Genomic DNA, 25237 nt, shown 5'->3' on the forward strand with positions numbered 1-25237 from the left:
CGGGGGCTATTATAATTGGAGTGGAGAGGGGATCTATTTCCAAAAAAGAAAATGTTTGGTTCTCTGCAGTTAGATATTTAACATCATACTTGGCCTTGAACTGAAATGATTTGTGCAATGTTTGTTTGTACAGATCTCTGTATTTTTCATGACGATTATATGAGATTGTGTTTAATGGGTTAGGGTTTGGCTGGAGTAGGCCGTCATTGTAAATAAGAATTTGTTCTTAATAAATCCTCTTAAGGATCTCTACAGATCGGTGTCCCACCATTGGAACAGTTGAGATAATGTGCGCCAATGTGATTATCATGATGTTGTAAGTAACAAGAATATCTGATATTGGCAGAACGCTTATATTCTTGTTAATCTAACTGCACTGTCCAATTTACAGTAGCTATTACAGTGAAATAATACCACACTATTGTTTGAGGAGAGTGCACAGTTTTGAACTTGAAAAGTTATTAATAAACCAATTAGGTACATTTGGGCAGTCTTGATACAACATTTTGAACAGAAATGTAATGGTTCATTGGATCAGTCTAAAACTTTGCACATACACTGCAGCCATCTAGTGGACAAAATCTAAATTGCGCCTGGGCTGGAATAATACATTATGGCCTTTATCTTACATTTCAAAGATGATGTTACAAAAAAACACATGGTTTTTTTCTTGGTATTATCTTTTACCAGATCTAATGTGTTATATTCTCCAACATTAATTTCACATTTCCACAAACCTCAAAGTGTTTCCTTTCAAATGGTATCAAGAATAATTGAAAAAAGGGGTGGATCCTTAAGAGTTTCAGACTTGCCTAGTTAAATAATGGTTAAATAAATAAAAAATATTTAAAAAAAATAATGTGGATTATAAGTGTAGTTAAAGCTAGAGTAATCTTTCTGTAAGAGATGTAAACATAAACAGACAGAGGAATATGTTGGACATGGGTCTTGCATAACAATGTCCATTCATGAGAAACAGGACCGTTAGAATGATGTAATGAACAGAGACAAGGGCTCTGTTTTGGGAATGAGGCTGACTGTTGTCATAGACAGACGTGTTGCAGTGGGTTGTCTAACTTTTCCCTAATATTGTGTGTAGGGCTGTAGAAAACACTGCTATTTGGGAAATATGTTGACCAGTGAGGCTTCAGTATAGTGCATTCGTATACTTATCTGAGTGTTGCGTCAGTGCATTAGTATCTTATGTGATCAACTCGAACAATTGCCATTATGACTTTGCAGTGTGAATTCAAATGTGATATTATTGAAATCTAATATCGCTTGTGCTAGCAGCACATGATCTCAGACGTTGACAATGTCCTGTGTGATTCCAATATGTTCAGCATTTCCCTCATATCAACCCCACTGTACTGTACTCCTTGAACAATGCATTCCCTCTTTCACTATCCCCTGTTTTAGGGGGGATTAAGTCACCTTCAATCATTTATATTGAATTAGTTTTTCCTCATGCAGCTGGAGGTGGGATGGTGGCAGGGGGGTGGAAGGGGGGGATGTCATCAGAGATTGAATTATTTTTGCCTGCCTTTCACGACAATTGCGATGAGGGAGGGGTCTAGTACAGGACTGAACCAGTGATGGTAGAGTGAACGTTTGGACAGGGTGTTGGTGTGAAGAAGGTTGGCGGGTGTGAATTCAGTTCACACAGGTCTGGATGAGGTGTTTATAACTAGGAACACGGGGGGGTTTTAAGGCTATACTGCATGTCAATGTAGTGTTATCGCACACTCTTTTCGAAGCTAGTCGTTCAATACCGTCCTAACAGAGTAGCCCACAGCATGTGGCAACAGCAGACAGAAGGAACACAGTGTCCACAACCAAGTCCACAAACAACAAACACAATAAACAAAAGAGTCAAATGCTCCGGGCAGGGCTATGAGCCAGAGATACACACCCAGGGCCCCTAACGGGGGCAGGAAGGCAGGGTGGAGGAGAGGGGCAGTGGGTACAGTAGTGGGCATGGAACTAAGTGAAGAATTGGAGATGACAGAACAGTATTGAAAGCAAATTTATACCACCAGAACCAGGAAGAGATGTGTAGCGCTAATGGATGCTGTTACAGAGAGGACAAATTCATTCAAATAGAATGGCAGTGGAAACTGGCCTTGTATTCCCCAAAGCTGCTCTCTCTCTCTCTCTCTCTCTCTCTCTCTCTCTCTTTTCTGTATTTCTAATGTAATGCCACGCTGCCTGTCAATGAGGAGTCAGAGCTGCGGTTTATAGGACACCAAGGGAGGGTGTGTGTATTAGTTTGTGTGTGTGTCATTGACGTTCGTTTGTGTGTGTGTGTGTGTGTGTGTGTGTGTGTGTGTGTGTGTGTGTGTGTGTGTGTGTGTGTGTGTGTGTGTGTGTGTGTGTGTGTGTGTGTGTGTGTGTGTGTGTGTTTGTGTGTTTGTGTGTTTGTGACTTAGCTTACTGCTCGAAGGCATGAGTCGAGAATCTGCTCTAGCGAATGGGGATATGTTCCGTGGAGTCATGTGACTAAAGCTCTGTTAGGGCTGTGATGTCAGAGAGGGGGAGAAATGGAGAGAGAGAGAGAAGGAGAAAGAGAGAGAGAGAGAGAGAGAGAGAAGGAGAGGGAGCAGCATTCAGTTCAGCCTCACAGCTTCATCTGATCAGTTCAGAGCAGACACAGAGAGAAACACACAATTACTACACCAGCACACAATTAGGCTGTACTTCACAGAAACACCAAATACCACAGATAGAGTACATTACCAGCCTTCCTTACAGCCAAGGGAAGATTCCTTTATTTAGCTGTCTAGAAGAATCTAGAAGATTCTAGAAGAATCTAGAAGCAGCGGAGAGAAGAGAGAGAGAGGTGAGGATGTCTTCTCTCTCCAATCAGCAGCAGCAGAGTGGTGGAGGTGGACAGTGCTGTGAGTATACTGAGCTGGGCAAGGTGCCCTCTGTCTCTATGGCGTCTCCTCAGCAGGCCCTTCAGGGCTGGGACCAGCAGCAGGACCAGATGGGACCACAAGGTTTCGGGGGCAGCCCAGGGGCACCCAGGCTAACCGACGAGGACAAGCTGTCAAGTCTCTTTGATGGACCTTCATCTGGATCAGGGTTCAAGGTGGAGTCGTCTGACCTCAAGGTGCCAGGGAGGATGGGTGTTGGACTCGGGGCATCTTTGGGTCTGGGTAGTGCTTGGGAGAGCCCCACAAATTCCCTCTCCTCTTCGCCCTCTCCAGCCTCCCCTGGGAAACTCTTCTCTTCCCCGGGTCAAGAACACAGGGCCAATGGAGCTGCAGCCCTGCGGGTGTCACCTGCTGTGCAGCATGACGCCTCACCGTTCCCCAACACAAAAAAGGTGGACAACTGTGTATGGAATCCCTCCTTCTCTGGGCCACCCCACACAGGCCTTAAGCCTGCTGTTCAGACTTCTGCACCTGCAGACAACTACTGTGTCATTGGTGTTGTCAACGACAACTACTCTAAGGGTGGAAACTGCACTGTGTCAGGATTCTCTGAAGACAGTGATGAGGACATGGGGCCTACTTTACCTCGAGGAGGAGGGACCGAGCAGCAACACAAAACCGTGAGGCGCGCCATTTCTGACTGCTCCCACCTGTCTGTGCCGGGTAGCTTTGACTTCTCCCAGTACCCAGTGCAGCCTGGCGGACTAGTGGACCTGCCCTCACCTGGAAGTAACATTATGGGGTCCAAGTCTCCACACTCGGCTGTGCAACGCTCTCTGACAGTGGGGGAGGAGAGAAAGACTGTGTCGCCCACACTCTCGCCTCTGTCCCCACTGAGCCCTGTCAGGGCCCCCAACTCCCCTCCCCCCAGGAAAGGTACTGGTAATGGGATGCCACAGAGCCAGAGTGAGAGTGTCCTACTGCCGGTTCCCTTCACTGGAAAAACCTTCAACAGCATCAATACCAAAAGCTCCATTGAGGGTAGGTGACTGATATGATTTGAGGCCTATTCCTCTTGGTGTTTGGACTAGCTCTCATTACCACGTTATAACATGTTGCTCATATACACCTTCGACCTGGTTCCTCTATCTCTCATTGGTTATGTATGTAATGGTGTACACTGATTTAAGTACATAGATTTGGGAGTTTATTTGTGATGCCTGACCATGTAGATCAGTGGCCAGTGGTATTCGTCTGGGCTGGCTGTTTGTTTTAACTATGATGGAGTGCTGAAAGAGAAAATGGAAGGAGCCAAAAGAAGAATGGATGTAAAAAATAAAATTAAAATTAAAAAACCAACAACTAGAAGTTGTGGTTTTTGGTATATTTATACTTGGATGATGTGCTTCTAAAACAATCTCTATTGAAATGCTGAGGTTCATTTACCATCTCAAACTCCCATCTCTTCAGATAACTGTGTTGTTCAGCGATAGATCACATCAAGTGACACTCCAACAAGTGGCTAGCACTAAAGGAAGGGTGTGTGATGGATTTGAAATTGAGTCTGGGTAACCATTTAAACAGAAAGTAGTCATTTCTGGTGGCACCATGTGGGGACTGGGGACTCTTGGGATGCTTTCAAATTGCATGACTACTGTGTTTTTCATATATACACTTAGATTCAATAACACTAAACAAGCAAGCAGTCTGGAGCCTGAAGCCAGTTTGCTTGCACTATATACTGAGTGTACAAAACATTAAGAACACCTGCTCTTCCATGACATAGACTGACCAGGTGAATCCAGGTGAAAGCTATGATCCCTTATTGATGTCACCTGTTAAATCCACTTCAATCAGTGTAGATGAAGGGGAGGAGACAGGTTAAAGAACGATTTTTAAGCCTTGAGACAATTGAGACATGGATTGTGTTTGTGTGCCATTCAGAGGGTGAATGGGCAAGACAAAAGATTTAAGTGCCTTTGAACGGGGTAGGGTGGTAGGTGCCAGGCGCACTGGTTTGAGTGTTTTAAGGACTTCAACACTGCTGAGTTTTTCCTGCTCAACAGTTTCCAATGTGTATCAAGAATGGTCCACCCCCCAAAGGACATCCAGTCAACTTGACACAACTGTGGGAAGCATTGGAGTCAATATGGGCCAGCATCCCTGTGGAAACCTTTCGACACCTTGTAGAGTCCATAACCTGACAAATTGAGACTGTTCTGAGGACAAAAGCAACTCGATATTAGGAAGCTGTTCTTAATGTTTTGTACACTCAGTATTAGAGCTCTCTTTCACCTACAGCTAGCCTATCGCTATATATCTCACAAAGACACCATCATGACAATGATACATCTGCATCCTTCAACTAGCGACAGTAGGGAGCAAGCAGAAATAGCTGGCAGCATCCTCCTGCTGTAACAAGGGTAATTTCTACCTCATGGATGAAGGTCATGGGAAAATAATCCCTCTGCTTATGTGGCTGTGTGTTTCTATATAATGCAAGGTCATTTCAAAGACATCCTGTGCAATATGCACACATTTACTAATTCTAGCAAATGACCTATATGCATCATCACTTCATATACAGTAGTGTGTGTGTGTGTGTTTGTGGGTGGGGGTGGGTGGGTGCATGCATGTGTATGCGTGTATATATATGCGTGAGTCTGGGTGTGTGTGATGCTGGTCGCCTGCAGTAAAATATCATGAGCACCATCATGTCCCTGTGTGTTAGTCATGCTCTATGTGACAATGTGTTTACACCACTGGCCAGGCATACAGAACAGCTCTATATTATAGTCTATAGTGTATGTTTACACCACTGGCCAGGCATACATAACAGCTCTATATTAGTCTATAGTCTATGCTTACAGCACTGGCCAGGCATACAGAACAGCTCTATACTAGTCTATAGCACAGGTCGGCAACAAGCGGTGATTTCTTTTGGCCCCCTGAAGTTTGTAGTAAAAAATATATACACTGTATATGCAAAAGTATGTGGACACCTCTTAAAAATAGTGGATTTGGCTATTTCAGCCACACCCGTTGCTGACAGGTGTATAAAATTGAGCACACAGTCATGCAATCTCCATAGACAAACATTGTCTGTAGAATGGCCTTACTGAAGAGATCAGTCACTTTCAACGTGGCACCATCATAGAATGCCACCTTCCCAATAAGTCAGTTGGTCAAATTTCTTCCCTGCTAGAGCTGCCCCGGTCAACTGTAAGTGCTGTTATTGTGAAGTGGAAATGTCTAGGAGCAACAATGGCTCAGCCGCAAAGTGGTAGGCCACACAAGCTCACAGAATGGGACCGTCGAGTGCTGAAGCGTGTACAGTGTAAAATTGTTCTGTCCTCGTCTGCAACACTCACTACCGAGTTCCAAACTGCCTCTGGAAGCAGCGTCAGCGTCAGTCAAGACTAAGATCAATGCCAAGCGTTGGCTGGAGTGGTGCGAAGCTCACAGCCATTGGACTCTAGAGCAGTGGAAGCTTGTTCTCTGGAATGATGAATCACGCTTCATCATCTGGCAGTCCGACGGACGAATATGGGTTTGGCGGATGCCAGGAGAATGCTACCAGCCACAATGCATAGTGCCAACTGTAAAGTTTGGTGGAAGAGGAATAATGGTCTTGGCCAGTTTTTCATGGTTCGGGCTAGGCCACTTAGTGGCAACAGTTTGGGAGGCAAAGGGTGGCTACGTTGAAGAATCTCAAATATAAAATATATTTTGATTTGTTTAACACTTATTTGGTTACAACCTGATTCCATATGTGTTATTTCATATTTTGTAGAATATAGTAAAAATAAAGAAAAACCCTTGAATGAGTAGGTGTGTCCAACTTTTGACTAGTACTGTATAGTACTGTATATATATATGTAAAATCACCAGAAATCCTGCTAAAAATTAGTTTAATTCAGGAAATCTGTTTCAAGGTATTCCCACAAATAAAAAAAGAGATGTATGTAACCAAGGTATGAAATTACTGTTATTTTTAAATACAATATTTTTTGGGCTTAGTTGTAGTCAATCTGTTGTGTACAAGTTATTATAATTATGTTCCGGCACCTAGACCCTCTGCTCTGATGAAAATTGGCCTTAGTCTATAGTGTGTGACAGTTACTGGAACCAGGGCTCCTAAAGCCAACCATGGGCACAACAAGGCCAGTCCTGTATACTGTACACAATCATTTGATCGATTTTTCGATTGGCTCACGGTTTTGTACCATTGTGGCAAATCCATGATCTTGTCTGACACATTGAACTGGTATCTATCTACCGTAAACTTACAATCCATTTGCCCTCGCTGTCTTTTTCAATTTTGATGCTCTAGTCAACTAATTGGTCAGAATTTTCTTTGAAAAGCCGATTCAGTCATTACGTCAATGGGTCATCTTTTGACCCAACTTAATCTGTCCCACATTTCCTAATCCATTTGACAAGTTGGTTTTTCTCTCTCGGGTTGTATCGCAAATGCTACCCTGGGATACAGCCTGAGAATTACATAGGGAATAGGGTGCCGTTACAGACATACCCTCTCTCTCTCTGTAGAGGTCACTGAGGATGGGTTACATAAGGAGCCGATGCCAACAATGTGCTGTTCTGTCTGCCCTGCTCGGCCCTGGGCTCGGCCCTGACTTTCTGTGGCCCTGCCTAGACTACACACCACCATGACATGACTGGTCTCTGTCGTTAACTCACTCTTATTTCCACACCAATGAGTTGCTCTGGGGTGTAGTACAAAATATTATCACTGATAGATTATCATCATATGAGTAAAATATGACAGCAGTATTCGGAACGCTTGTATTTTGTGACGATCAATCAGAGGATTTTAGAGGATTGACATTTAGTTGCCTATTTGAACAGCCGCAACATGTACAATGTCCTGTCGTCCACATACGGTGGTGGTATTCTTAGGTGGCATTCTTAGGATGCATTGTTGTAGCTCGATTTTCGCTCTAAAGCCAGTATGAATCTGTGGTTAATAACACACTATAAGATACGATCGTTCTCATGGCTGAAAGCGAGTCTGGCAATATGAAATGTTTCTCTACCTGTATATGATCCTTAGAGTAATTCTGGTATTTTTATATGACATACAAATTTAGCAAACCTGCAATAGTGTATCTGTTTTTGTCTCTCTACAGTGAAAGCAGAGAATAAGGACAAACAAGAGAAGGCAGATTTCTTCCCGAAGACAGATAACTTGAACATATTTGAGAAGACGGAGAAGAAAGAGAAAGAAGATGAATCTAAGAAAGTCGACAATGCCGACAAGACCTCAAAATCTGAGAAGATTCTCAAAGATGAAGAGAAGTTCCGTAAGACGGAGAAGAATTATACAAATGAAAAAGTGGACAAGCCAGAGAAGACAAACAAAGATGAGAAGATGGAGAAGAAAGAAAATGGGGAGAAAACTGACAAGATGGTCAAAGCTGAAAATAACGAAAAGGCTGGGAAAGGTACTGCAAAGTCCCCAACAACCAACGGAAGCAAGCAGGACCTCACCAGCCCAGACAGCAAGGCCAAGGTAGGTCAAGGAAAGGCTGGGACAATGTTGCCATTCATTTCATCTCAGCAAGCTGCTTCCGCAACTGTCACTGCCATCTCTAGTGTGTGTGTGTGCGTGAGTGTGTGTATGCGTGTGTCTGTGTGTGTTTGTATGCACATGCTTATGTGCAATTCGTCACTGCCAATTTGCTCTGCTGATGCTCTTGGTTTGATTATGATTTGGTGTTAGTGAATGCTGCTTCTGCTGCTTTACTATCCTGCCTGTCCTCTGTTGTATGCTTTTGGTTTGCTTCTTTTCTCCTTTATCATGTGACGTTGTTGTACAGCCTGCTGTTGGGTCAACCAAACCAAACTCTGCCAAAACACGGCCCATCTCTTTGTCCACTGGGGACGCAGCTGGCCCCCCAAAACGTTCCTCCCCCACCTCAAGCTCTGCCAATAAAAAAAGCCCCGTTACCAAGGCAACCACCCCCACTGCTTGCACCAAGCAGCCAACGCCCGCTGCCAGTCAAACCCCTAAAGCCACCAAGTCCATGGTGAGTTCCCTCCCACTTTCCTCTGGTGTCTTCTCACTGGCCTCCCCTTTTGTGGTTGGCACCTTGTCCCCCTCCTGTTTGTTTGGTTCTGCCGTATAACTTGCCCACCTACTGACTCTCACTCATAGTTTGTGGACCACCAACTCCCTGCACTATGACCTCTGTCCATTCTCTTCACCATTTAGGGTAGTCCTACAAACTGAATCTTGTCTATCACCTCCCTGAAAACCCCAGCATACTGTACATTTCCAATATCTCATTTCTGTTTCCAATCTTTGCTCCCCTCATTTCCTAATCACTTTCTTCTTAGTCCAGCGCTCTCTTCCACACCAACCGTTCTCTGATTTCCTGTTTGCTTACTCAGACTCCGGAAAACAGTCCTCCTGTGCCAAAGGCCAACGGCACGGCAAATAAGAATGGTTCCTCTACAACCACCACTACTAAATCTGCTGGTCCACGCCCCTCTGCTAGTGCCCCCTCTCTGCGCCGCAACACCGGTGAGCACTAACTCTAACTGTACCGTGCAAACTTACATTCTTTAAGCTGCTTTATTCTTGATGATGGTGATATTCAAAAACCCAAAGTCAGAATTCATTGGTCATCCCCAGATCAATACATTGTTCACAAGTCTAAATCATGTAAGGTGAGCTTGGTTATGTCCTCTACCCTACAGTTCCCAAGACTGATATCAAGCCAGGTGATGTGAAGAAGCCTAGTACGCTGAAGACAACACCAAGTAACAACAACCAACCTACACAATCTAACCCAAGTATCTCAGTATACAACTAAAACACCCTGGCGTTTAATGTATTCTTTGAAATTGTTAGGACAGACATCTTGTTTTAATCTCTCCTGACAGTGTCATTATGACTACACAGAGAGACAAACACAGTGGGTATGTGTGAAACAGAAACTTAGGCTGCGTTTACTGATCTTTTTTTTCTTCAGTAATTGAATTGACCAATCACATCAGATCTTTTCACATCAGAACTTGTTCAGAGCTGACCTGATTAGCCAAAAGACCAATTAGTGAAAAAAAGATCAGAATTGGGCTGCCTGTGTCTCCACAATAGCTCCAGTTCCTGGAAACACTGACTGAACCCTCAATCCTGTCGTTTCCTCCTCTGAGATGTTCATTAGTCATCAAATCAGGGGCTGGTGACCCAGCCTTGTAAAACCAACTACCAGAGACCACAGTATCTTCTGTATGTATGTAGGTAGTAGTAGTGTGGTTCCTCATACTTCCCTGTGGACTTGTTTGCTTCCAGCCCATTGTTTCCTAGTAAATCATTGTTAGTGTTGTGTGCGATCAGCTCAGCTCCAGCCATTAGAGGGTACTGTTCTATGGTTCCTCATGTCCTTTTGCTCTCTCCGCCCCAGTCAAGCCCAGGGTGCCTCGCACCTCCGCCACTGCTCCAAGCACTCCTGCCACCAACGGGGAGCAGCCTCGCCGACGCATCACCAAACCCCCAGTGCCCAAGCAGACCGCTATGGAGAGGAAGCCACCTGTACCCAGAGCACCTAGGACTCCCAGACCTATCAACACACCCCTGCCGGACCTGAAGAATGTGCGCTCCAAGATCGGCTCCACAGACAACATGAAGTACCAGCCTACCAGCGGCAAGGTGCGCTAACCAGGGATAGAGATGTACTGTACATGGTAGCTTGTGGAGATGGGTCTATTTAAGAAGACCGACATGAGACAAGACATTTTTGTATTAGCATATTTAAAGTGCTTTGAATGCTGCCAACTAATGCCATTCATAGCAGGGGTTTTCTCACAAGCAAATGATCATACAAATTCCATATTATTAAAACCTCCTCACCTCTCCACTGCTACCATATAACAAGACCATATACCATCTCATTAGTCATTGCCATCTTTATTGGCCTCCTCAACTGAATAGTGGCACAATGCGTGCTAACCCTAGAGAAAATATGTCAAGCAAACTATCTGCCTAATTCTACTGTTATTTTTCTTTCTGTAGTTCTCTTTCTGTTCTCTCCCCTTTTCCTCTCTGTAACTTTTTATTTTCTCTGTTTTCTCTCTCTCGTCTCTCTACGTTACAACTGACAGCCGCCGTCACTCATTTGACCGACTGATACAAGGTGCTGTCACCTGTATTCATAAAGATCACTCTGAAAAGAGGAATCCTTTCATACAGATGATCATCTTGGAAAATAGCCGTCATGTCCAGTCTTTACCTATGGCATTGGTTGTGACAGTGTCCATCCACAAAAAGGTTGCCTGTCACAGTGATGTAAGCATAAGGGATACTCCCTTGAAAAACGATCTAAAAATACTAGTTTCAGTACCAACCCTGCACACACTTCCACTAATCTTGCCTGAGAACTGAAGAGTTGAATTGGCTCCCTGAGCCAATGTCTAGGCTTTGGTTTAGCGAGCCAAAGCACTCTTCTGGCATGCAGGAGACCTGGGTTTGAAACTCGTCAGTGACACAGACAGGTGGTGTAGCTGAAAAGCAGAACACTTCCCTCCATCCATACACTCACCACCACAATCTCCTGTGCCCTGACTGGTGGTACTGACCCAGGGCCCAGGGCAGCCTTGTCTCCTGGTATTGACCCAGGGGTGGTTGTCTCCCCTCAGGTCTCCTCGGCGGGGGCTTCCCAATCCAAAGACGGCCCGGGCAAAGTGAGTCCCTATCATCACACACCCCTCTTTCATTCTCACCCGTGTGCCTAACCACTCTCTCTCCTCTGATATCACACTGAAGGAAATGACATAAGTGGATATTTTTGTCCACTGACTATTTGAACCTACCTGTACACACAAAAACACATAAATAGAGACACGTCACACTCTAACACACTCACTCATGCGCATTCTCACCTTTTCTTCTTCTTCATGAAAACCTGTTGCTTTCCGGTATAAAATGTGGAATGGCTGTGGACAGTGTATGACAAGTCTCTGTATCCCCTGAAATGCACAGCTTAATTGACAGACAGACAGAAAAACAGACAGACAGGACCTTGCCATTATTCACCTGACCTCTACAACCACGGCACTACCCATCCCATTTGTTTGGCACAGAAACGTTCTCATCGTGAAATAACAGAACACCACAGGGACCGTTGTCCTTCGCTGGTCCTCCCATGCACCTGGTACATTTAGAAGAGCCCTGAGCTTGAGTATTTGAGAGGCCCTGGATGGTTTTTGAGTTCGTAGTGCAACCAATAGCACTGTTAATGTTCATCTGGGTTTACTTCGTAGTTTAGCCTAAACCTTTTTACAGTCCTATTAGTCTTGTATGATTCAGTTAACGATTTGAATCAGTGATGTAGTGGTAAAAAAAATTGGTGGGTAAACTGATCGCCGGTCGCGGGGAAAAAGTTATGCTTACTACAGTGGGGGAAAAAAGTATTTGATCCCCTGCTGATTTTGTACGTTTGCCCAGTTACAAAGAAATGATCAGTCTATAATTTTAATGGTAGGTTTATTTGAACAGTGAGAGACAGAATAACAACAAAAAAATACAGAAAAACGCATGTCAAAAATGTTATAAAATGATTTGCATTTTAATGAGGGAAATAAGTATTTGACCCCTCTGCAAAACATGACTTAGTACTTGGTGGCAAAACCCTTGTTGGCAATCACAGAGGTCAGATGTTTCTTGTAGTTAGCCACCAGGTTTGCACACATCTCAGGAGGGATTTTGTCCCACTCCTCTTTGCAGATCTTCTCCAAGTCATTAAGGTTTCGAGGCTGACGTTTGGCAACTCGAACCTTCAGCTCCCTCCACAGATTTTCTATGGGATTAAGGTCTGGAGACCTTAATGTGCTTCTACTTGAGCCACTCCTTTGTTGCCTTGGCTGTGTGTTTTGGGTCATTGTCATGCTGGAATACCCATCCACGACACATTTTCAATGAGCCTGGCTGAGGGAAGGATGTTCTAACCCGAGATTTGACAGTACATGGCCCCGTCCATCGTCCCTTTGATGCGGTGAAGTTGTCCTGTCCCCTTAGCAGAAAAACACCCCCAAAGCATAATGTTTCCACCTCCATGTTTGATGGTGGAGATGGTGTTCTTGGGGTCATAGGCAGCATTCCTCTTCCTCCAAACACGGCGAGTTGAGTTGATGCCAAATAGCTCCATTTTGGTCTCATCTGACCACAACACTTTCACCAGTTGTCCTCTGAATCATTCAGATGTTCATTGGCAAACTTCAGATGGGCATGTATATGTATTCTTGAGCAGGGGGACCTTGCAGGCGCTGCAGGATTTCAGTCCTTCACGGCGTAGTGTGTTACCAATTGTTTTCTTGGTGACTATGGTCCCAGCTGCCTTGAGATCATTGACAAGATCCTCTTGTGTAGTTCTGGGCTGATTCACGAGGTGAGATCTTGCATGGAGCCCCAGGCCGAGGGATATTGACAGTTCTTTTGTGTTTCTTCCATTTGCGAATAATCACACCAAATGTTGTCACCTTCTCACCAAGCTGCTTGGCGATGGTCTTGTAGCCCATTCCAGCCTTGTGTAGGTCTACAATCTTGTCCCTGACATCCTTGGAGAGCTCTTTGGTCTTGGCCATGGTGGAGAGTTTGGAATCTGATTGATTGATTGCTTCTGTGGACAGATGTCTTTTTTACAGTTAACAAGCTGCGGTTAGGAGCACTCCCTTTAACAGTGTGCTCCTAATCTCAGCTCGTTACCTGTATAAAAGACACCTGGGAGCCAGAAATCTTTCTGATTGAGAGGGGGTCAAATACTTATTTCCCTCATTAAAATGCAAATCAATTTATAACATTTTAGACATGCATTTTTCTGGATTTCTTTGTTGTTATTCTGTCTCTCACTGTTCAAATAAACCTACCATTAAAATTATAGACTGATCCTTTCTTTATCAGTGGGCAAACGTACAAAATCAGCAGGGGATCAAATACTTTTTCCCCCCACTGTATACTTTCAATGCAGGTGGGTAAACTGTAGGGCCCAAAAAAATTGCAAGATAAGCAATACAGAAACAAGCTTCAGCACACATAAGCCAAGTGATATAGCAGAGTAATGTAGCCATTGGTTGTCCAACACCTGTGAGTTGAGTTCAGTGATATATGAACTGGAGGCAGTGTGAACAGGCAGTGAGAACTAACAGACCTTGGCTGTGGCAGTGTGTTTTAGAGGGTGACTCAGCCTGCCTGTGCTGCTACCTGCGTCACAGAGCCGCAAACTCATCTAAACACCAGGCGTCTCAGAATACAAAGCAAAAAAGAAATGCAGAAAGCAGACTAGTGCTTTTCATTCAAGGTTTCTGAACAGAAGTTCCCTTGCTGTGTGACAATGTTTTGAAATCAATAATTTATATCAGGGAAAAGCTGGCTGGCTAGTATATCTGTTTTGGTGTGTGTATGTGAGAGAAATTAACACTGCAATAGTTCTCAGTCATATCTAGAATTGGATTTGAGCTCATTTGCATGTAAATACTGATGCCTGACCAGCCAGCATTTCTGACTGTTGTGTGACTTGACTTTACTTACAAGGAGCAAGTAAGTGTTAACAACATACTGTATGCTCTTCAAATTGCTTTCACTTTTATATCCTGGTTGATACTCCACCATCCTCCACTAATTCTACACTCATCATAGTGACCCATTCCCCTCTGCTACTGTGCTGTTTTGTAGGTTATGATAGTCCACAAAAAACTGGACTTCAGCCATATCACCTCTCGCTGTGGCTCCAAGGATAATATCAAGCATGTCCCTGGTGGAGGGAATGTAAGTACAACACATGGTGGTCCCATGTGGCTGCTGCCTCCATCCCCATATCCCACTGACATGCTCGATCGGACAGAGTAATGTCCTAACGTTCTAGTCATTCTAATTCTATGGTCAGCCCTATTGACCAGCCTAGATACACTGAGTATACCAAACATTAAGAACACCTTCCTGATATTGAGTTGGACATGGACTCTGCAAGATTTCGAAAGCGTTCCACAGGGATGCTGGCCCATGTTGACTCCAATGCTTCCCACAGTTGTGTCAAGTTTGCTGGATGTCCTTTGGGGGGTGGACCATTCTTGATAAACATGGGAAACTGTTGAGCGTGAAAAACCCAGCAGCGTTGCCGTTCTTGACACAAACTGGTGCGCCTGGCATCTACTACCATACCCTGTTCAAAGGCACTTCAATCTTTTGTCTTCCCCATTCACCTTCTGAATGGCACACATACACAATTCATGTCTCAATTGTCTCAAGGCTGAATTCTTTTTTTTTTTTACCTGTCTCCTCCTCTTCATCTACACTGATAGAATTGGATTTAACAAGTGACATCAATAAGGGATCATAGATTTCACCTGGATTCACCTGGTCAGTCTATGTCATAGAAAGTTCTTAATGTTTTTTATACTCAGTGAATAATGTTAGGTCTGAGTGCTGTGCTGTTTGTGTGAACTTTCTCCCCCCTCTAACTAGCCTACGAGATACTAGCTTTCTATCTGCCTCTCACTCTTTTACATTGCAACAAGCATTTTTCTTATTAGGTGACAAACAATATTTTTAAATGGATACTTCAAATTGCCTACTTCTCCAATTTACAGTACCTCAGTGTTTTATCCATCCAAATTTCATAATCAGTGTTACATTGGTGGGCGAGAGTGATTCAAGGCATTGTGTGTGAATTTCAGAGTGGGTGTTGTTTCATGTTTGCCATTCATACTTCAACATTTGTGTTGTTTGTTTGCGTGCATTCAGGTCCAGATTCAGCATAAGAAGGTGGACTTGAGCAAAGTGACCTCCAAGTGTGGCTCTAAGGATAACATCAAGCACAAGCCAGGTAAGACGACTAATGATTTAGGAAAATATATCTACATCCCAAATGGCACCCTATTCCCTACATAGTGCACTACTTTTGACCAGAGCCTCATGGGTCCTGGTCAAAAGTAGTGCACTACATAGGGAATTGGGTTCCATTGGGAAGCATCCTATACCAAATTAATTATCTTCTTATCCTACTTGTAACTAACGTGTTTCCACTACAGGGGGTGGAGACGTGAAGATTGAGGCTAAGGCCAATGGTAATGGAAATGGAAATGGAAAGCCCAAGGTGGGGTCAATGGACAATATTGTCCTTGAGGCAGGGGATGGACAAATCAAGGTAAGGTCACCATTCTGTTGTAGTCACATAATCAGTTACATTTTTATCTAACCAGGATTTGGTCATGAAAGTTTTATTCAAATCAAATCAAATGTATTTATAAAGCCCTTCTTACATCAGCTGATATCTCAAAGTGCTGTACAGAAACCCAGCCAAAAACCCCAAACAGCAAGCAATGCAGGTGTAGAAGCACGGTGGCTAGGAAAAACTCCCTAGAAAGGCCAAAGCCTAGGAAGAAACCTAGAGAGGAACCAGGCTATGAGGGGTGGCTAGTCCTCTTCTGGCTGTGCCGGGTGGAGATTATAACAGAACATGGCCAAGATGTTCAAATGTTCATAAATGACCAGCATGGTCAAATAATAATAATCACAGTGGATGTCGAGGGTGCAACAGGTCAGCACCTCAGGAATAAATGTCAGTTGGCTTTTCTTAGCCGATCATTCAGAGTATCTCTACCACTCCTGTTGTCTCTAGAGAGTTGAAAACAGCAGGTCTAGGACAGGTCACACGTCCGGTGAACAGGTCAGGATTCCATAGCCGCAGGCAGAACAGTTGAAACTGGAGCAGCAGCACAGTCAGGTGAACTGGGGACAGCAAGCAGTCATCAGGCCAGATAGTCCTGAGGCATGGTCCTAGGGCTCAGGTCCTCCGAGAGAGAGAGAGAAAAGAAAGAAAGTTAGAGAGAGCATACTTAAATTCACACAGGACACCGGATAAGACAGGAGAAATACTCCAGATATAACAAACTGGCCCTAGCCCCCCGACACATAAACTATTGCAGCATAAATACTGGAGGCTGAGACAGGAGTGGTCGGGAGACACTGTGGCCCCATCCGACGATACCCCCGGACAGGACCAAACAGGCCCTGTCCAGAAAGCTTGAAGTTATAAAGCAATTGTTTATTGCAAAACACAAAAACACAGCATCTTTGTGGTTGTGGTGGTGGAAAAGTTTCATTTGAACATGCTGGTTGCCCACATACAGAGAGTAATTTCATCCTGTTAAAACAAGCAACGTCATCATGCATTAAGGGAGTTTGTCCACTAGATGGCATTAATGATTACCCAGCCTCACTACCGCTTCATAGAATCACAACAGATAAAGAATGCTGGTGTGTTTCCAGGCTGGGGGGATGCCAGAGAAAGCTGCAGGGAAAACATCTCCCCCTGGTGGAGCTCCAGCTACAGGCGCAGGAAGCATGGCTAAGGAGAACGGGAATAAGGCCACGCCTCAACCTAACCCCTTTGGGGGTGACCCGATGGGCATGGACAAACGCATCCCTGAGACAAGTAGGTGCCCCTTGCTCCAACATGCACTCTCAGAGCTTTAACTTTGAGAAGACCTCCGTTGCCGAGTGCTCAGATGAGAGATAACTGATTGTTGTGAAGTAGGCTACTTTTTAGCTTTCTTGGTACAAATGACAAATACTGTACAAAAACATTTGTACGTTATTTTATGCCATAAGTCTAACCAGTTTACTCTCCCCTCTACTCTTTCTCGTCTTCATTTTCTCCCCTATCCCTCCGTCTTTCTCCATTGTGTCTGTATCTGCCTGCAGATTGAGTCTTACTAAGCTGAGCTTTCGCGAGAACGCACGGGCTCGCACCACCAACGGCGCCGACCTTATCTCTTGGCCCACCCCGATTGGCAGCCCCCCCTCACCCCCATCGCAGCACCTCTCTCTGTGTTTCTCTGGGGTCCGCCAGCTTCCTCCTCCACACCCTCCAGCTCCGACCCAGCCCCTCGTCACCCAGCCATGGGGAAGGGGGAAAAATACTGAATGCTAGCAGGACAAGGACTTCTTTAGCACATTCCAACTTACTCCTTTTACCTCACAATACAGTATCGCATCACTACTCTTTACCCTCGTTGAATATCTGTCTTAGTCTTCTGGTCTCAGAAGAGCCAGTTTTAAAGTATTAGAGACCAGAGTTCAGACAGATAGAGCAAGGTATTTCTGTACAGTGGGGTTTTGTCTCTTCTGGATTGACCTGGCTTAACTTGCTGTAATATAAGGGGAGTAGTATGACCTCAGAGTGAACCTTCTAGAATCTAGACCCTCAGTGTTCTGTTGTAGTTATGTCAGCGCCTGCTTCTTTTGTTCCAGCCTATAAGCACTGTTCTTATACGTACAGTAGTGCAGTCTTGATCAAAATCACAAACACCTACAGTGTCGCACTGTATATTAGTATGACTATCACAATGAGCCACTGCTATGTATGTGACAGGCCTAACCCTAGATGTAAAACCTTCCTTACCATATCTAACCCTCTGGATGAGCATACCCTCCCCTGTACTGTAGGGACCCCAGATTTCACTTATACAGTACATTATGATGATTAGTGAAACACCCCTTATTGTGAGCATGTGGGACTGTCATGTCATCCCAATGAACAGCGGCTAATATGCCACCCCCTCACTTAACCAATTCAGTATGTCTAGATAACCTTCTGTAAACCTGTGACCCCCCACACAACCCTCTCAACAATAAGAAACTAGTAGGCTGTTACAAACAGTAGGATATTTAACATCTCTTTTAAAAAAAAGTCTGTATTGTGTTTTCGTAAATTATTGTAACAATGAGCTGATGTGTTGTTATGTTGTTTAATCATCAATATACCCTTTTTCCTTTACTGTTACATCTCTCTGAAAGCAATACAGTGAGTGGTCTGTGCTGAGGATACAACTTCCTCTTACACACCCGTACTCGCACATGTAAACTACAGTACGGTACAGTCAGAGAGAGAGAGAGAGAAAAAACCCTCTCGGGGTCTGTGCACAGAGACTGGATGCCTGAGGCAGGACAGAATAGTAAGCAGGAGGCAGCAAACAAAGTGAGGAAAGGCCTATGATTGCACCAGGAGAGTGGAGATACTCCAATGACGATCAAGTCTGTAGTGCCGGCCAAATCATTGGGACAGGGAAGACGAATAGAGAGCCATGTTGAAGGAAAGCAAGATTTACATAGATTTAACAATATTATCGTAAAAATCCAAATCCAATTTTAAGTCAATATCAAGAGACGTTTGTGAAGGACAAAGATGGTCATTGATCTCCAATGTAACAATTGTACATTTTAATTATTCTCAACTAATCCACTGTTAAATATGAATTGATTTGAACGGCTGCTTATTCTACTGGTTCCACTGTGAATAGTGACATTATTGTGTAACAATAGGGCACAATTGCTTAACCAAGCAAATATATATAGCAATATATATATATATAAGCTAATTACTCCGTTTAACTTGCTATCGGTTTTGTAAAGAGGATGGCGGATGGAATTGTATAACATTACATGACTATGACTTAGGATCCGGTGTGTGTGTGTGTGTGTAGTAGTTGAACGATCTTTGGGATGGTCTCATTTTGGGATCAACATTTAGACGTCTGTGGAGTCTGTCGGATTTGTGGTACGTTGCCGGATCAAGATCAAGGGCACCCGGGTAAAATACTGCTAGTTTGGCTCTTAGAGTATGAAAATTGCCGTTCCTTTTGGAGATATCCATCACACTACTCCAACAAGAGGGATAATGGCCACAGATTTCAATGTGTAATTGTGCCTTGTAGATTCTCAAGGCTGAACTGTAACAGGTGTACAGTTCCCCCAAAAAGTATATTTGTGTCCCACCCTAAAACACTTTTACTTTGATGTATTTGTTGTTGTCGGGTGTAATCTGAATCTATTTGAGTGTGTGCACTGCAGTGGAGGAAATAGTAGTGATCGTCAATGGCAGAGATAATCAAAGAGCAAGTCATCAAATTACCGAGAAAGAAAAGCAAAAGCGCCTTATGATATTTATAAGGTATTCTTTCCCCCAACATTCCCACGGTTAGTTAAAAAATTGTAATGAAATGAATTCTTCCTGAAGACTAAGCCTTACACTGATGAAAGCAGATGAAAGCACTTTGAATGCACAGTGGCATGTACATTTCATGTTTGAGCTCTACAGTATGTTTGAGTGAACTGTTGCCATGATTGGATGAACAGATTTGTCTTTTAGTCTCCTTGGTGGTAACCTTGCTCACTGGTCACGTTAGTGGACTTTGGTGTCATGCTTTGGGTACAGTGGTCACTCACGCTCAGTCTGTTCTCTTTGTGCCTGTTTGGCATCACGTTTATGAACACTCACCTTTCCAACGCTTAAATGCTACTTGCACCACCACCCTTCCATCAGTCTTCACACATTCGTTTGTATATAGACATCCACATGTTTTCATCACCACAGGAGAACAAGGTATTGATGTTAGGGTCTTTATGGATGTTGAGAAATGTCTTTCACGTTCATGAACCCATTTCCGGAGAGTGTTTTCTTTCTGGAGTCTGCCTTTTTTCAGAAAGGGCTGAAGTACAAGAATGTTTTTACAATTTAATATATTAAAGATGCAAGATATGAATATAATATGTATGAACTTTTTGCTTTGTTGTAAAAATCACAATAAGACACTTATACTCAATATAAATTTGACTGACAGTAGGAAGTGTGTGTCGAGTCCAGCATGGGGACCGCAGCAGACTGTGAATAGCTTAAGCGTTCAGCGATGGTTAACTTCTCAATGGATGGTCTAGGTGTGCTTTTACCCACTCCAACTCTATAGTGGATAAACTGATATTTGCTTGAATAAATTAACACTTTTATCTGCCTCTTACACTTAGACTTACTATATGTCGGAAATCTACAAGAAACAAAGAATCATCCGATTTAATGCATATTCTTCCAAATGTTTTGTGTCACTGGTGAGCTTATCGAGTGCTCAACTGTAATCATGAACCAGGCATTGTGAGGATAGGTTGAAGGTCAAGCTCCCACATGCGGCACCTGACACACACAGCCCTTGAATGTCGTCCAGACCCACCCCCCCCCGTGAGACTAACAGTAACTGTCTTTTGGCATGTGTTATGTAGTGTGCTTCTGTAAAGCATCAAGGAGCCCATAGCTGTGCTTCTTCTTAGAGCACACCTGCAGTGTGTATTATTCTCCATAGTGCACACCATAAGAGCATGCAGAAGACAATGGATTGTAAACATCTGTCATAGATAAGAGGAGTTAATTGTTTCCCTTTCGATTTGAGTAATGTAATTTGGTATGAAAGAGATGTTCATTGTGATTCATTGTTAACTAGTGATGTGAATATTAATCATGAAATAAAAGACAAGCAAAACATTTATGACTTTATGTTTCCTATTCTTCTACTTAATTCTCTTTTGTGCATACTTTGTCATTTAGTTTCATAAATAACTATCTTAGGGACAGTTCGACATTTACTTTAGGGGGGTGTTTTTTTATTGGGCACATGGGAGTGTTGTGCGGTTTTTTTCCTGGTTTGCATTTGCTCTTTTGCAGGTTTACCTATGCATACCTGTGCATTCGGAAAGTATTCAGACCCCTTCCCTTTTTCCACATTTTGTTACGTTACAGCCTTATTCTAAAATTGATTAAATTAATTGCTTTCTTCATTAATCAACACACAATACCCCATAATGAAAAGAGAAAACAGGTTTTTAGAAATACCTTATTTACGTAAGTATTCAGACCCTTTGCTATGAGACTCAAAATTGATGTGCAATTGCATTATTGTTTTCAAGTGAGTACAAAAGCCCTGTGATTTGAATGTTTCATTCCATTTGTATCAGTTGTGGGTCTACTCTCTACAGTTTATAAGATCTAGAAAGGCATAGTAGCAGGCCAGTCTGGCTGTATTTTTACTTCTATTTTATTTAATATTTTACTGGGATGCGCTGTCTGTTGGGGATCATCATTCTCCGAAGTCGTCCTACAATAATATGGCCACGCGCTTCACCTCCTCTCCAATCCAAGCAGCTATTCCTCCCGCACCTAGAACCTAAAAGGCAACGCATGGTCAATCCGATGTCTGCATTGGCCGTGCAGCATTTACTGTGATACGGCCTCTGCAGAAGTCAGGGTATTCATACTTCTACATGATGATCGATGCTTGGCTGCCGTTTGACAAATCAATCAATCCAAACTGTGCAGTGGCCAATTGATGAATGGAAAGAGACATCTGTTACAAAACACCAAAATGACCATTTAATGACATTCGGAGATCGTCAAGCCAAGCCTTCGATACTGCGTAGGCCTACAAGGTAAAGAGGGATGTATTTTCTGTTTGTGGAGATTGACATAGTCTATTTATTGTGGCGTTGAAAATCCAAACCATGATATTGATGTGCCCAAAGTTGGTATGTTTTGTTTATTGGTTGTGTGGTGCATTGGCACAGAAATCTGTTGGTGGAAAATCCATTGCATATATTTTATATGATTATAAAAATCTAAATGTTGAAAATCTAATTTCAACCTGCAGTAGCTGATCATTGTCTGCAGCCGGTTCTGATCGTAGTGTAGGCCTAGTGAAACAGGCAGGGAAAGTGAGCTTGTCCATGGTGGTAAGCGAAACCTCAACCTTCTGGCCCATAGCCCTGCGTGGCATCGGCTGTGCCACAAAAGCATGCTGACGTGTCAAAGTCAATATCCGTGTTAATAAACACAGGGTTGCTCCAATTATTTGTTGTCGTAAACATTATTTTGAATTAATTGTATGAGGGGGGAGGGTGTGCAATTTTTTTTCACAGTACAATGGGAGGGTCGTGAAAATAGTTTTAATGTTGGGGAGGGGGGGACTTTTTTTAAGACAAGAACACAGAGTATAGTGCACATGAAGTATCAGCACGGTGCACAATTAAATGGTAGTGGCTAGCCAAGATAAGATAACGACACTTATGTAGAGATACAATGCATCTTGGCAGGCAGCCAGATGAAGGACACTCAAAGTCAACCTCTCCATTATAACCTATTGTGCCAGCCACTAGAGAGCTGTATAGCCTAATACCCTGTATTGCCAGGTCTTGGTGACATGGAATAGTTTCCGTCCTTTTATTCCTGAAGATAAAGATAAACCCGTGAAATTCCTCCTGGCTGCCTTTCACTGATTGAGCAGGCCAGCTTTAGATGCATAATAAAGTTCATTGTCAAGTGTCAACCAATAGTAACAGGTGACCCAATGAGAAATCATGTCTCCCCACAACGTCGACTGTAACTTAACCACCCTCTGTCTTTTCAAACAACATTATTAGAGTTCACACATCTCCCGTCTCTAGACTAAATATACACCTGCTGTCCGTCCCTCCGTGTCCCACTCTTTAATGTCATGTCCTTGAAAGTCCCCCAACCAAGCCATCAGGGATGTGTGATACCTGTCCTACTTGAGTGTGCAAACTGACACGGCTTGGGTTTCAGAGAGGACTATTGTTAGGGGTGTTTGTTCTTATGTGGTGGCAACGTGGCATAACGGTCACTTTTTAGAGAAGGACTGCCTACCTCCTTCCTCTTTCTCCTCCTGACTAACATTGGATCAGTCATTGGTGGCTCTGCTGGAAGGTCTCTTCAGTGGTCGTCTTCCTATCAGACTCCAGTAGGCTACAGATGGGCTCTCTCACCACTGATGATCCTCTGAACCTGACAGAGAGAAAACAGAGAGAAAACATAGCTTGCAGAAGAATTGAAGAGTGGAAAGTCTAAATGTTGTTTCATTTCACATTACATTGATGTTTTTGATCTGGTGGCTCTGTTTGTCTCTCACAGGATCAATTTGAGAATGCTCGAGATGCTTCCCACCAATAGTTTGTCACTCATTGGCCAGTATCTCTGAATGCCTCCACTGTCTCTATGGTCCAGCAGCCTAGGTAGGCACCAGCAGGTATGTAATCCAGCTTTGAATAATTGCTCATTAAAATCTTTGAAAGGGCATATACTACAGTTGTTTAATTTGTGAAAATACTTACAGTTGAGGTTGGAAGTTTACATACACCTTAGCCAAATACATTTAAACTCAGTTTTTCACCATTCCTGACATTTAATCCTAGTTATAATTCCCTGTCTTAGGTCAGTTAGGATCACCACTTTATTTTAAGAATGTGAAATGTCAGAATAATTGCAGAGAGAATGATTTATTTCAGCTTTTATTTCTTTCATCACATTCCCAGTGGGTCAGACGTTTGCATACACTCAATTAGTATTTGGTAACTTTGCCTTTAAATTGTTTAACTTGGGTCAAACGTTTTGGGTAGCCTTCCAGAAGCTTCCCACAATAAGTTGGGTGAATTTTGGCCCATTCCTCCTGACAGAGCTGGTGTAACTGAGTTAGGTTTGTAGGTCTCCTTGCTCACACATGCTTTTTCAGTTCTTCCCACAAATTTTCCATGGGATTGAGGTCAGGGCTTTGTGATGACTTTGTTGTCCTTAAGCCATTTTGCCTCAATTTTGGAAGTATGCGTGTCCATTTGGAAGACCCATTTGCGACCAAGCTTTAACTTCCTGACTGATGTCTTGAGATGTTGCTACAGACCTATATCCATCCTACCCTGCCTTTCTAAGGTCTTCGAAAGCCAAGTCAACAAACAGATTACCGACCAATTCGAATCCCACCGCACCCTCTCCGCTATGCAATCTGGTTTCAGAGCTGGTCATGGGTGCACCTCAGCCATGCTCAAGGTCCTAAACGACATCGTAACCGCCATCGATAAGAAACAATACTGTGCTGCCGTATTCATTGACCTGGCCAAAGCTTTTGACTCTGTTAATCACCACATCCTCATCGGCAGACTCAGTAGCCTTGGTTTCTCAAACGATTGCGTCGCCTGGTTCACCAACTACTTCTCTGATAGAGTTCAGTGTGTCAAATCGGAGGGCCTGCTGTCCGGACCTCTGGCAGTCTCTATGGGGGTACCACAGGGTTCAATTCTTGGGCCAACTCTTTTCTCTGTATACATCAATGATGTCGCTCTTGCTGCTGGTGAATCTCTGATCCACCTCTACGCAGACGACACCATTCTGTATACTTCTGGCCCTTCTTTGGACACTGTGTTAACCTGTTAGGGCTAGGGGGCAGTACTGACACGGCCGGATAAAAAACGTACCCGATTTAATCTGGTTACTACTCCTGCCCAGTAACTAGAATATGCATATAATTTGGCTTTGGATAGAAAACACCCTAAAGTTTCTAAAACTGTTTGAATGGTGTCTGTGAGTATAACAGAACTCATATGGCAGGCAAAAACCTGAGAAGATTCTGAACAGGAAGTGGCCTGTCTGACAAGTTGTTGCTCATCTTGGCTCTTTTTATTGAAGACTGAGGATCTTTGCTGTAACGTGACACTTCCTACGGCTCCCATAGGTTCT

At 43.5% G+C, this 25237-nt stretch overlaps 1 protein-coding gene across 9 annotated transcripts in view; it reads left to right on the forward strand.

The window, feature by feature from the left end:
- The window catches only part of LOC106599272 (microtubule-associated protein 4), a 47043-nt gene extending 25838 nt beyond the window's left edge, over window positions 1–21205 (forward strand). For 5 of the 9 annotated variants that reach the window (XM_014190417.2, XM_045714698.1, XM_014190418.2 and 2 more), the window contains 11 exons: window positions 8027–8409; window positions 8717–8926; window positions 9291–9423; window positions 9600–9662; window positions 10307–10551; window positions 11538–11582; window positions 14569–14661; window positions 15637–15718; window positions 15924–16039; window positions 17164–17329; window positions 17599–21205. In XM_014190417.2, coding sequence (XP_014045892.2) covers window positions 8027–8409; window positions 8717–8926; window positions 9291–9423; window positions 9600–9662; window positions 10307–10551; window positions 11538–11582; window positions 14569–14661; window positions 15637–15718; window positions 15924–16039; window positions 17164–17329; window positions 17599–17603 — 1541 coding nt within the window. In that variant the 3' untranslated portion in view covers window positions 17604–21205. Of the gene's footprint in view, window positions 1–2544; window positions 3918–8026; window positions 8410–8716; window positions 8927–9290; window positions 9424–9599; window positions 9663–10306; window positions 10552–11537; window positions 11583–14568; window positions 14662–15636; window positions 15719–15923; window positions 16040–17163; window positions 17330–17598 lie in introns of those variants that run through there. The other 4 variants (XM_014190425.2, XM_045714702.1, XM_045714700.1 and 1 more) reach the window with 4 other exon arrangements.
- Window positions 21206–25237: the final 4032 nt, after the last annotated feature.

The sequence above is a fragment of the Salmo salar genome, chromosome ssa03 (genome assembly GCF_905237065.1).
Source record: "Salmo salar chromosome ssa03, Ssal_v3.1, whole genome shotgun sequence".
Classification (NCBI taxonomy): domain Eukaryota; kingdom Metazoa; phylum Chordata; class Actinopteri; order Salmoniformes; family Salmonidae; genus Salmo; species Salmo salar.